Source organism: Rhinolophus hipposideros (genome assembly GCF_964194185.1).
Source record: "Rhinolophus hipposideros genome assembly, chromosome: 5".
Taxonomy (NCBI): Eukaryota; Metazoa; Chordata; class Mammalia; order Chiroptera; family Rhinolophidae; genus Rhinolophus; species Rhinolophus hipposideros.
Window position 1 is genome coordinate 30768202 of NC_138051.1, and position 12304 is coordinate 30780505.

Consider the following 12304-nt stretch of genomic DNA (forward strand, 5'->3'; position numbering starts at 1 on the left):
TCAGTCTTTCCATAACCTTGACACTTTTGAAGGGTGCTGATCAGGTGTTTTGTAGAATGTCCCTCAGTTTGGCTTTGTCTACGGTTTCCTCATGAATAGACTGAGATCACGGATTTAAGGGAGGAATACAAGAGATGACGTGGTCGTCTTGTTACATCATATCAGAGGCACATGTATCAACATGACTTACTTTTTATCACTAGTGATGTTAATCTTGATCACTTTTAAGCTTTAGTTGATGTTTGCCAGGTTTTTTCTAGTGTACCTTTTCCATACTCTGTTAGAGGCAAGTCACTAAGTCCAGCTCACACTCAAGACGAGGGGTATTAAAGCTCCAGGAGGGACAGGTATCAAAGAATCTGTGGTCGTATGTTAAAATCACCACAGTAATCAATAAAGTCTGAGGTAGGTTTTTGGAGACAATGCCAATGTCCTATTTCACTGACTAATTTTAGCATTCATCCATTGATCTTGACTGCAGCAGTTATTACTACAGTCTTCTAATGGTTTTCTATTTCCCTAAACCTTCAACATTAATTGAAATTCTTCTGAAAGGAATATTAATCTTTTCCCCATTTTTTTAATCTATTGGGTCACACATTTCTTAGAAATACACTTATAAACAAGTTGAAATTTTGTATCCTACTGCACCCTTTTATAAATGATTGGACAAAAGTTTTAAATTGTGATGAGGACTAATTTATCTATTTTCTTGGGTTGCTTGTGTTATTGCTATTATATCTCAGAAACTATTGCCTAATCCAAAGTCACAATGATTTCCCTCTGTATTTTCTAAGCTTATAGTTTTAGCTCTTCATTTAGGTCTTTGATACATTTTGAGTTAATTTTTGCATGTAGTATGAGGTAATGTTCCAAACTGATTACTCTGCATGTGGATATCCAAGCACCATTTATTGAAAAGACTATTCTTTCACCCATTTAATAGTCCTGGCATCGTTGTTAAAAAAAAAATTGACCATAGATGCATGGGTCTATTTCTTGACTCTCAGTTTTATTGATCTATGTGTCATCTTTATGCCAGTGCCACAGTCTTGATTACTATGGCGTTGGTAGTAAGTTTTGAAATCAGGAAGTGTGAGTCCTCCAACTTAGTTGTTTTCCAAGGTTGTTTTGGCTATTTGAGATCCCTTTGCAATTATATATATGAATTTTAGGTTTGTCTTGTCCACTTGTGCAAAAAAAACGGTTGGAATTTTTATAGGAATTCATTGAATCTGTAGATTGCTTTGGGGAGTATTGCCATCTTAATAATAGTCTTCCAATCCATGAACAGAACATCTTTCCATTTGTTTAAGTCTTCTTACATTTCTTTCAACAACGTACTATAGTTTTCAGTGTACAAGTTTTGTGCTTTGGTTAAATCTATTCCTAATTATTTTTTGATGCTGTTGTAAGTGGAATTATTTTCTTAACTTCCTTTTCAGATTATTCATTGTGTGTACAGAAATACAATTTTATTTTTGTAAATTGACTTTGTATCCTGCAACCTTGTTGAACTCGTTTATTATTTCTAATTTCTTTTTGTATGTATTCTCTGGGGCTTTTTATATATTAGATCGTATAACATTCAAATATAGTTTCACTTCTACCTTTTCAATCTGGATGTCTTTCTATTCTTTTTCTTGCCTAATTACTATGGCTAGAGCCTTGTACTGAATGGAAATGGTGAACGTAGACATTCTGGTCTTGTTCCTGATCTTAGGAATGCTTTCAGTGTTTCTGTGGGTTTTTTGTAGAAGTCCTTTAAATTGAAAAAGCTTCCTTCCATTCTTAGTTTGTTGAATGTTTATCATGAAAAGGTGTTGGGTTTTGCCAAATGCTCTTTCTGGTCATGTGAGTTTTATCCTACATGGGTTGATTTTGATATGTTGAACCAACCTTGTATTCCTGTAGTAAATCTCACTTGGTCATGGTGTGTAATCCTCTTTATAAGTTGCTGGTTTAAGCTTGGAAGTATTTTTTTTTTTTTTTTTGCATCTATATTCTTCAGGGATATTGGTCTATAGTTTGCTTTTCTTGTGATATCTATCTGGTTTTGGTTTTATACTGCCTTGTAGAATGGGTTGGGGAGTATTCCCTTCTCTTCTATTTTTTAGAAAAGTGTAGTTTATTCAGTTTTAACAGTAGCATAGTATGTCAGTGAGTGAATATATTTAAGTAGTTCCCTATCTATGGATCATTTTGCATATAACAATGCTGCAGTGACAACATCTATGTAATCATGTAAATCTATAATTTTTACAGGGTGTATACATTTTAAATTTTGATAGATATTGGCAGTCTTATCTCTAAAAAGTCACAGGCTATTGTTTCATTTACATAAACTTCATTGTTATCTAATGAAGGGTATTGTGTGTGTGCATCTTTGGTTGCATGTCTTCACAAATAATCAGAAGGTCTTTGGATCCTTGGACTTGGGTACTTCTTAGATGGAGCAAGGTATATCAAATCTCATTCTACTTCTCTCCTTTCCTTCACAAGATGTATTTCGTCTTAGTAATAGTCATCCAAGTGCTTTCCCAATTTTTGGACATCTGCTGAGTCCTAAGATGCTAAGTGGTGGGAGACCTGGCCTGCAGTTGGTAAACAGGGGGAAAAGGCAAGATTGGAAAAAAGGGACCAATTCAGCCTTTGCTGCCTCTTCTCTTCCTATAATAACAAACCAGTTCCAGTTTGTAGAAAAATTGAATTAAATGGGAAAAAGCATTAGCTTCAATTAGTATTCCCCAATGCACAGACTATTCTGCTGTTAAAGAACAGGATTCCATAGGATGTAATGTACAACATAGGGAATAGTCAATAGTATCACAGTAACTTTGTGCAGTAACAGATGGTTACTAGATTTATTACAGTGATTACTTCGTAACATACAAATGTTGAATAACTATGTTGTACATCTGAAACTCATATAATGTTGTATATATGTCAACTCTACTTTAATAACCAAACAAATAAACAAACAAAAAAGCCCCAAGTTCCTGAGTAACCTGCAGCTAGCAGTGAGAGACACAGAGCACTTATACTTTCTGTCATGGAAATGAAGATACACTAACATCAGAAGAAATATGTGCTTGCAGAAGTAAAGCCCAAAGAAGCCAGTAGTAGATTTGTACTATTTTTATTACATAAAATGCAAGAAAATTCAAAATTACTACAGTGACTATTTTCTTAAAGATCATTTATTTATATTCTCTGGTTTGTTTCATATCAACATTACCACAGTTGCAGGAAATTAAATCGAACCTTTAGAAGGTATCGCATACGGACCTGGTTGGGATTATAGACAATAAATTCATTGTAGTTGAGGGTGTAACCCTCCGGATTCAGAATTCCTGTGTCATGTGCTGGTCCTAAGGGCACTGTACTCCCATTCCTGCCAAATAGAGGAAAGTGTGTCAACCACTACCTCTGGTTCAGAAGTTGGAATAGAGAAAGTAGAGTCTTATCTGGCCAAAAGGAGTTTTCTGGCCATCAAGACTCTGAGTACTTACAGGGTGATGAAGCTTGCAGGATTGGGAGCCATCTTGCCCAGTCCCTTGGTGCTGTGTTTGCCCTGAAGTAATCCTTCTGCCTCTGGATTGGACTCTAGTAGCTCATTACACTGACCTAGAGCTACCTGCAAAGCAAACAATCTTTGAACACCCACATCCTACTGAGAATTGGATGGCTCTAAAGCCAACAGAAAATCCCACCAGTATTTTCTTCCCATATTCCAGTAGAGGAATTCAATGGAATAGAAGTTGTATTTGGCTCCCCTCTCAAATTATCCCAGGTGAACCTCTTGGTTCTGTGGTCAAACTTTTCTTTGGAATAGGAACTAATAATAAACTAATAGGGATCACGTGTTCCTGCCTTACCTCTGATAAGAGCAATAGTCCAGTATCCTTTAGACGAGAGGCAAAGCAGTAATTGGCACTCTTGGAAGACATGTCAGCAAAGTAGATTCCTTTTCCAAACTGAAATATATATATACCAAGGTCAGCTGCTTAACCTATGGTGTTAGAAGGGTGATTTGTCCCACTGACCCTGTGTTCCTAAACACAACAGAGACCCTGTTCCATTTCCCCTCACAATTATGTTCTAGAGAAGCTAGAAGCACTGGTCAATCTCTGCTTTTTTGGGGAAAGGATGGATATATTTAGGAATTTAAATAAAGAACGATATCATAGAAAGAGCTTGGAAGGGTACCACCTAATTCCAATCTAGAAAACAAGGGGGGAGGGGAAGGACTGAGAAAATGATTGTATCCTTTGCCCTGTGCCTCCTTCCAGGGTTCAATTTCTACTCACCATGTAACCTGTGATGGGAGCCTCAGAAGGGGCAATTCGAAGCCCATGGCTCAGGATTCCCACCCAGTTACTCAGCCTGGAACCGTGCCATAGCAGCATCCTAAGGAAAAGCCATTATTATTGTATTCTCTGTTGCTGTCCTGCAAACATAGGCCATAAGCATAAAAAAGCCAACAAAGCCTTCCTTCTCTGTAAATTCCATAACTGCACTGCAGGTAAGGGAATGTCTTATCAAACCCAAAGCTAAACTGAGACCTGTTTTGAAGGTCCTCTCTGAAGGCTTCTTTCTCATCCTCCTTCTCTACTTCAAAAACATCCAGCAAGGTCATGGTGTAGTCACTGTGTGTGGGAGCATGGGTAGACTGCAGGTACTGAGAAATCACCTGTGAAAAAGAATGAAAGAAATGGTCGATGTGGACTCTTTATAAAAGACCAGGCTGAACTGAAGAACGTCAGGGCCTCTGATATACACTGGCAGACCTTTCTGCTCCCAAATAGTCTCATAAAGCAGTTCGAAAGAGCTTTACCTTCCCAAATTCCTAGTAAATAGAAATTCTGCCCCATATGAAAGTTTGCTCTTAAATCGAAGTAGCCAGAAAACGTGTGTGTGGGGGGGTGGGTCTTAAAAGTATGAAAATAAGTGGTCGTTTTTCTTACTTTGAACTCATAACTTTCATGGTCTAAAGGGCTCAAGGCACAATGTAGTTTTCTATAGTGTTGGTCCAGTGGGTGTTCTGGGCTTTGCAGCTCTGTCTTCACCAACTTAAGGGCAATTTCGATGTCTCCCAAAGCCTGACAAGATGAGATATAGAATCAGTGTGGGAGGAACCCAGGATGAGAGATTTAATACTTCTAATATACACATCTCTTACCTCTAGTAGTTGTACTTTTTCTGACAGTTCTTTTTCTGTCCGGATTAATGGAGGGGTACGGAGTCTAAGGACAGAGATACAACCCATAGTAAGTCTCTGATAAGGGGCACATGACTAAAAATAACAGACTAAAGATAGGTCCTTTATAAAAAGGTATAAGAAACTGGGGTTTTCCATTTGAGAGAGAGATTAAAGAGATTTTAACTTCCAAATATATAGAGATATGATGTATATACTCTTGAGTAGGATAAAACAAACTATATAGTTTGATAAAACAAACTATATAGATTTTGACATTTGAGACGAGTTGAAATTCATTTTCATGTGATCTTTTTTTAAAAAAAAAAATAATATATATCACCATCAATAAGGAATAGTTGGGATATAGTTCTGTCTAGAAGCAGTAGACCACTCAAAGTTATTTCTAGGTCACAGAGCTCTATAAAGCAACATAAAGAATAAAATAAGCACCAGAATACAGAATCAACTGTATTTAGATAAATGTATACAGAATCAACATGTATCAAGATAAATGTATTTTATATACCTAATATCATTTGAGTTCATAGAAATGGTGTTGGTGTGGTTACAGTCACCTTAAAGAATAGGAAATAGAGGGTATTATGCCTGAAGGTGTTTTACTTGTTAGTTGGATAATAAACCCATTCTCTCTTGAGTTGGTAACTTCCACTTGGTCAGAGAATATGGTTGCAATCAGGCCAGGAGACTGCATCCCATACTTGCAAGCTGATTAATTAGGCTATCTATAAGTCATTTTGGCTCTGTATCTATTCAAGATGATCATTTCCTTAGAAATGAAATATTAAAAAGATTTTAGTTGCTGGAGTGATATAGGGGATATGGTTGGGTAATAATAGCACAGGCCTTACCCAAAGTCATGTGGGATCCTGGTGTAGAATTCATTGCATGCTTCCATGAGAGCTCGTCCATGCTGGCCAGCCTGAATACAATCCTCAATCTTCTTAAGAGACTGGTAACCTGCCTTGATTTGCGCCACTGTCAGCTTCCCTGCAGGCCCAGCCAGAGATGAGACTCCACAACAAAGGTCCTATCCTATAAACTCTATTTATGTCCCTGCCCAACAAAGACTCTCACCTTTCAACTTTGAAAATAGTCCCTCCTCCCTCCACACAACCCCTCCCCACATCTCTCCTTCCTCATTAACATCAGAAAGCTTTCAATCATGATGGTGAAAAAATATCCCATTAAAGGAAACAGGAAAAAGAGAATGGAGGATAGAATGTGAAGTCCTACCAAGTGGGGCTTTCTTGGTATCATATTTCATTTCTATCATCATCTCTTCCATGGCCTGGACATTACAGATCAACTTTATCAGCTCCTGTACACGACTATCTAGCTGTGACTCTGGTTTCAAGGGGAATTTAAGAGATTCCTCTTTCTTTGCTTCCTCTTCATTCTATAGCAAAAAAAAAAAGAAAAAAGAAAAAAGAAAAAATCATAAAATCTGTAAGGATCCATTTTCAGCTCCCTGCAAGGACTGACTCTACAGTATCTCTGGCAGGTGAACATCAGCCTCTGCTTGAACACAGGCCCCTGCCAGTATTCACCTTGTCAGTATTCAGTGTGACTTCCACCTTCTAGTCCTGCTCTGCTTTTTCACAGTTAAACACCCAGAATAAGCCTAACAGGCCTTCCTAACACGATGCCATTAAGTATATAAAAACGGCTATTATGTCTCAGATCTTCTCATCTTGAAAAAAAAACTAAGATTTCTCCAGGACAGTTTTCAGCATCCTGTTTGCACTTCAGTTTGGCAAAGTTAATTTTTTTTTTTTTACTGTGGTATATAACTCAGTAAGTGAAGACAACGTAAAATATAGTTTTATCTGACTCTTACTCCTCTCTTGATCCATAACATTAAACTTCTGGAAACGGGACCTAAGATTTTTTTAAGGACCTTAGTAAATAACAGACTAGAAAAGCACATTCTATCCTCATTCTACAGCCCCTTCAAGGCTACCAATATGACTGAAAGTTACCCCTGAGGGAACTGTAATTTTTTCTTAGGTGGGAAACAGCAAGACTCAAAATATCCTGGCCTGTTGTGGTCTAGTACCTAATCTAAGCCATTCTGCTGGACTTCACCTTGGTTAAGAAGAAATAGTATTTCCCCTAAACATACAGTCAGTTTACCTGAGTACTGGTGGTATAATCCATTTGTAGGATATCATATTTTCCAGGTACCTTCTCAAACTTCCCACGATCCTCCCAATTGTTTTTTGTTTTGTCAAGGAATCTGTCAAGTCCAAGGTGGTGAAAAAAAAGTAAGGGTCTATTATTATGGATGGGCTTGCAATTGTTGCCTTACAATATCTCCAAACTTTATTTCCCACAACAGAGCTCTATTACACATCAATTGGATTCTAAATTAGGACGCTGAATAAACAGTAAAGCTCTGAAAACAAAGGTAACAAAAAATAGGGAAAAAAGGACACTTGGGTTTCCCAAAGGCCCTGAAACACCACAAAAGTCATTGAGATTCAAGACAAAAGATCCCTATCCAATCCCTTTCTCTGAAAGAAATGTTCCCAGAGACTCCAAGAAGTTCTTCATATCATAGTAAAATAATTTTTTAAACTCTAGATGGATACTCTCATCCCACTTTTCCCAAATTCCGTAAATTGTTGGTTATGTGCTAAATATATTAAATCTTCTGTTTTTAGTCAATTTCGAGGTTCCAGGTGATATAATCACTAACTAAGGATGAAGTTTAGTGCTCTAATCACAGAATGTCATTGTGGAAATACATTAACATTTAAGCCAAATCACACTTATTATAGAATTCTTAAAGAAGATACATCCAAGAGGAAGAAGGGTATTTTTTTGTACTCGTTTCTTAGCACTCACTTCTTCTGAAAGATTTCCTTGGCCTTGCTGAGGTCCCCTGAACAAGACACCAAGTTGTGTTGCCCCATTTTCCCAACTGCAAAGTAAATGCCACACATAAGATGGTTCCCTGTCCCCTAAAGCAAGAAGAGTTCTCTAATAGTAACAAGCCAGCTCTCTAAGGTCTCTGCTTAGCATCTGACAAATGGGTGAGGGGAAAAGGGTAGAAGAAGATGAAAGGGCTTAGGGAACTGATCCTGTTGATTAGTTACCTGCTAACTGCCATAGTTAGTGAGCAGCGCTAGCAGACCAATCACAGAGTTCTCACTCTCTGTGATTGAGAACTGGCTGCTCATACTTTTTCCAACGGAAACTTCCTAATGAGGATGCCTGCCATTCCCCAGTTTCAAAAAGCACAATTTGACTCCGGAGCTCCTCCCAGGTTACAAAGCCTCAATTCCACCAATTTAAACCCAGAGGATCCTTTGGCTACTCACTAAGTTGCTTCTAGCATTCTGAGTGACAACACAGAAAACCCGTAATAAAAGTCATTACCTCGGCCCCATCTCATCCAAACACTGAAGTTCCTCTGGGCATCATCTTCTAATAGCTGAATCAGATAGTACTTGTTGTTGTTGAACTGGAGATTGGTCTATCATGAGTGAAACAAATATGAACAAAAAGAGGTTTGTAAATAGAGGCTGCATAAACCAGTGACTGACTCTTCCTTGATCAGAGGTGCCAGTAATTGCAGTAAGGCAAAGGCTAGCATGGGGCAAGAAAATCAGATTCTTGTGAGACTAAGGATTTAAGGAAGGGTTTCTATATGAAACTTTAGATTCCTAGGAATTAAAGCTGGAGCCTGGAGGCTTCCTAAAACTTTCTAACCAACCTCAAATATCCTATATTGTTTGGTTCCTTCTGTGTTTTTCCTGTCTTAGCTCCCTCCATAAGTACTTCCTAAGCTATATGTGTTTTCCAGCTCCCAACAATTTTGATGCCCCAAAGGTCTGTAACTATTATGCTTATTTGTTTAGATAACTTACTCTTTAATAGTTCAAATTACAGCTGTGTTTTGTCAGCTGCAGCAATTTGACAATGAATTGAGCGCAGGACGATGTCAGGAGGGGATAGAAGAAAAGGAGAAACCACTGCCACATCTGTCCCATACCTAACCTGAGCCGACTTGGAAACATTCAGATAGAATGTGACTAGTATCTTAAAAGAGGCATACTGTGAATACTTACTCAGAGTGAGGACAGGGAGTGTATGAGAAGGAACAGCAGCTTGTGCTATAAGGTTGAGTCCTGGTTATCCAGGCACTCTTTTTCCTTGTTAAGTGTGCTGCCCCTTCCTACCCTCTACTGCTCACATTACAGACTCATAGGATGTTAGGACAAAAAGGGGCCTTCAATTTTTTTTATTTGCTCATGATATTGTAAATGAAAGAAGCAGGGACAAAGGAATGCTAGGTAGCTATATACGATGGTTCAAATATGAAGAGATATTCAGGAAATATATTAACCAGGCAAATGTATTATCTCTTTGAAACAACAGAAATAAACAATGAGAAAAATGTTCAAAAAAAAAAAAAGAACAATTTAGCATAAAAATTTTAAACTTTAATAAGGGCAAAAAGTATGCCATAAAGAAAATCAAAAGGCAAATGACAAATTTGGAAAACATATAAGCAATTTATATTATAGATGAAAGACTATTCTCCATATTAAATAAAGTTTCTTGAAGACAGTAAGAAAAAGCCCAACAACCTCCTAGGAAATGTGTGAAATGATATGAACAGACAGTTCAAAGTTTCAATAAAAGAAATCTGCAAAGAGATCTGCTTCATATCGAGGACTCCACATCAGGTAGACTGCACTAGGGCCATGCACTTGGGAGTATGAAGCACTAGTGGCTAGCATAAAGGACTCCAGAATTAAACTGGGCACTGGGACACTGTCATCAGTTACCAAGAAGAAATTCCCATACATAGAATGGCTCCTCCCCTTACCTGGTTTAGCATGACATCATACACATCATTCCCTTCACAGTAAACATGGGCCTGGAAAGAAAAGAAAAAATCTGACATTTATATAGTCTCAGCCTTGATGAAATCTTAAGTGAGGATCTAAATTTTCTTATCCCTCAAGGTGTCATTCTCCAGCACTACCAATATCCATTTTTCAGGGAAAGAAATACAAAAGTATGTTTTTTCACAAGTAAGATGTCATTCCTATAATGAAAACATGTTGGCTTTTGGTAATTACAGAAACAAATGATTCTAATTCAGTTAAAGGAAAGCTGCTCCAGAGAGAGACTTTTTTATGGATTCTTCAAATTTTTTTCCCATTCATCAGTAACTCATGCCATACTAGGGCACAGTTTCTCATTTCTTCTTTGATAATGATATAATTTTCTAATTGAGAAAGAAAATGAGGTGTGGAAAGTTGATGACAACCCCAGAAGTTAACCATGTTAAAATCACTGATTATTGACCCCAAACCTCACCACTCCCATCTCTTAGCCTTGGAGAAAATTAATCACTAGGAATATTTTGGAGAGGACGTGTAAAATGAAAAATAGCAATATTCCAGATGGGAATCCCAATAACAGAACACTGCTCTCTGAGAAATCAGTGGGCCAAGGAGTCTCTTACCTTTTCCACCTTGAGGGTGCACTCTGGGTCCACGGGAACTTTGCCCTTTAACAGCAAGGTCTTCACAGACTCTGAGGAAAGACAGATTTGTACTATGGTTACTTGTATGGGAATCGTGGTTAGACAGAAACCTGTCATAATTAATTTTGCCCTTTCTAAGCAATCCTGATCTGCCCCGCCTCAATCTGTCTTAAATACATGAAACTGAAGTTTACAAGAAAATAGATTAGTCCTGTGCTATCCCCCACAGATAGAAAGTTTATTATATCTTCAAGAAAGGAAGAGATAAGAGTTGAAAGAAAAAGATATCCCCCACTCTCACTCCTCCCAGAGACCTCCTTGCTGCCTCATGTCCTCTCTGGCCTACAACATGAAGCTGACCTTTCGTATCTTCTGTTCTGTCCTTCTCCACCTTCTCTCCAGTCACAGGCTCCTTTGTCACCCCCTGCCTCTGGCATCTTCTAGTTTTCTTGGCAGGAGGTGAGTCTTCTGTAGCTGTGTTGCCATTATTAACTGTTTGAGTTTCATTTGCTGCTATAGAAGCTAAGGGCAAGAAGAATGGCAGAAAAAGATGCAAAAGAAAGAATGAGTACACAGTGAATATAGCCCTTCTTTGAAAAAAAAAACACCATCTTTTTAAAGAGATGGTTTAGGATGGTTTTGTAAGTTTACAAAGAAATAATAACAACTCTTGATAACAGTCTGAATAATTGCTTCCTAAATTGCTATTCTAGCCAAATAAAATAAAATAAAATACTGAAAATAAAATGGAGCCACAGGGCTCTTGTGAGTTCATAGCGCGATGCATGATTCTCACAGCCTGCTTATGGCTTCTGTTTACTTGTGTCCAAATACCTATCTTTAAACTACCTTTGATAGTATGAGATAATGGTTACTAGAGTGCTCTGGAGTCTGTGTGGACCCTAGAGCCTAGCTCTGACTCTTTTAGCTGTAGAAGCCAGCAGTAGTTATTTCATCTCTGTACCTCAGTTCCCCCAACTGTAAAATTCGGAGGATGACAACAGTATTAAATCTGTAGGATGGCCCTATGCATTTAGGAACATATTACACAAAGTAGAGACCTCATCGATTCTAAGACTTGAATTTTACTACCTCTGAACCTGGGATGCCTCTTACAAAGGAGGTGAATCATGTTTTAACTGGAAGCGTTTTTCCTTTCTTAGTGGTACATAAAATAACACCTTACAATTAATTTCTCCTAATTGTATGGCATTAGATATTTACAATAGTGCTGGCACTACGTTAGTTGCTGTAGGTCCACAATTCTGTAATCCATAAAGCTCTAAAAGCCAAATATTAACAGTTTAGCACAAAAACTAGTTTGGTGGCCAGGAGCAGGTCAGGGGGTGACAGAAGGGGTAGGAGCTAGGGGGCTCCATTTCTTTTACGACTTCCGCCCAGCAGCATTCTACTCCTCCCCAACAACAAACTCACAACTTCGCATCCGGCTGCTGCTAGTCCCCCGACGCCGAGCAGCCATGAAGCCCGAATGTTTGCGTAATCGATCCTTTCCCCGGACTCGCCGACCTGGAGCCAGAAGGCGGGAAAACGCAGCGCGCGTGCGTCCTAGCGAGAAG

At 38.3% G+C, this 12304-nt stretch overlaps 1 protein-coding gene across 1 annotated transcript; it reads right to left on the reverse strand.

Moving 5' to 3' along the window:
- Positions 1–2000: 2000 nt before the first annotated feature.
- On the reverse strand, positions 2001–12304 carry PARP2 (poly(ADP-ribose) polymerase 2). Its single transcript, XM_081048297.1, has 16 exons — positions 12162–12304; positions 11088–11249; positions 10707–10777; positions 10062–10112; positions 8606–8702; positions 8072–8147; positions 7358–7460; positions 6458–6620; positions 6073–6211; positions 5183–5246; positions 4968–5102; positions 4566–4693; positions 4311–4410; positions 3879–3977; positions 3513–3637; positions 2001–3394 (listed from the first exon to the last, which is right to left on the reverse strand). The coding sequence occupies exons 1-16, from the start codon at positions 12205–12207 to the stop codon at positions 3235–3237; spliced, it is 1719 nt and encodes a 572-aa protein (XP_080904423.1). The 5' UTR covers positions 12208–12304; the 3' UTR covers positions 2001–3234.

What these genes read in the sequence shown, in the direction of transcription:
- PARP2 (XM_081048297.1), bottom strand. Translation starts at nt 12,207, where the DNA reads ATGGCTGCTCGGCGTCGGGGGACTAGCAGCAGCCGGATGCGAAGTT. An exon ending in TACCAAGAAAGCCCCACTTG is followed by an intron (nt 6,212 to 6,457) that starts GTAGGACTTCAC and finishes CTGGGCCTGCAG; the next exon opens with GGAAGCTGACAGTGGCGCAA. An exon ending in AAAAAGTACAACTACTAGAG is followed by an intron (nt 5,103 to 5,182) that starts GTAAGAGATGTG and finishes TCATCTTGTCAG; the next exon opens with GCTTTGGGAGACATCGAAAT.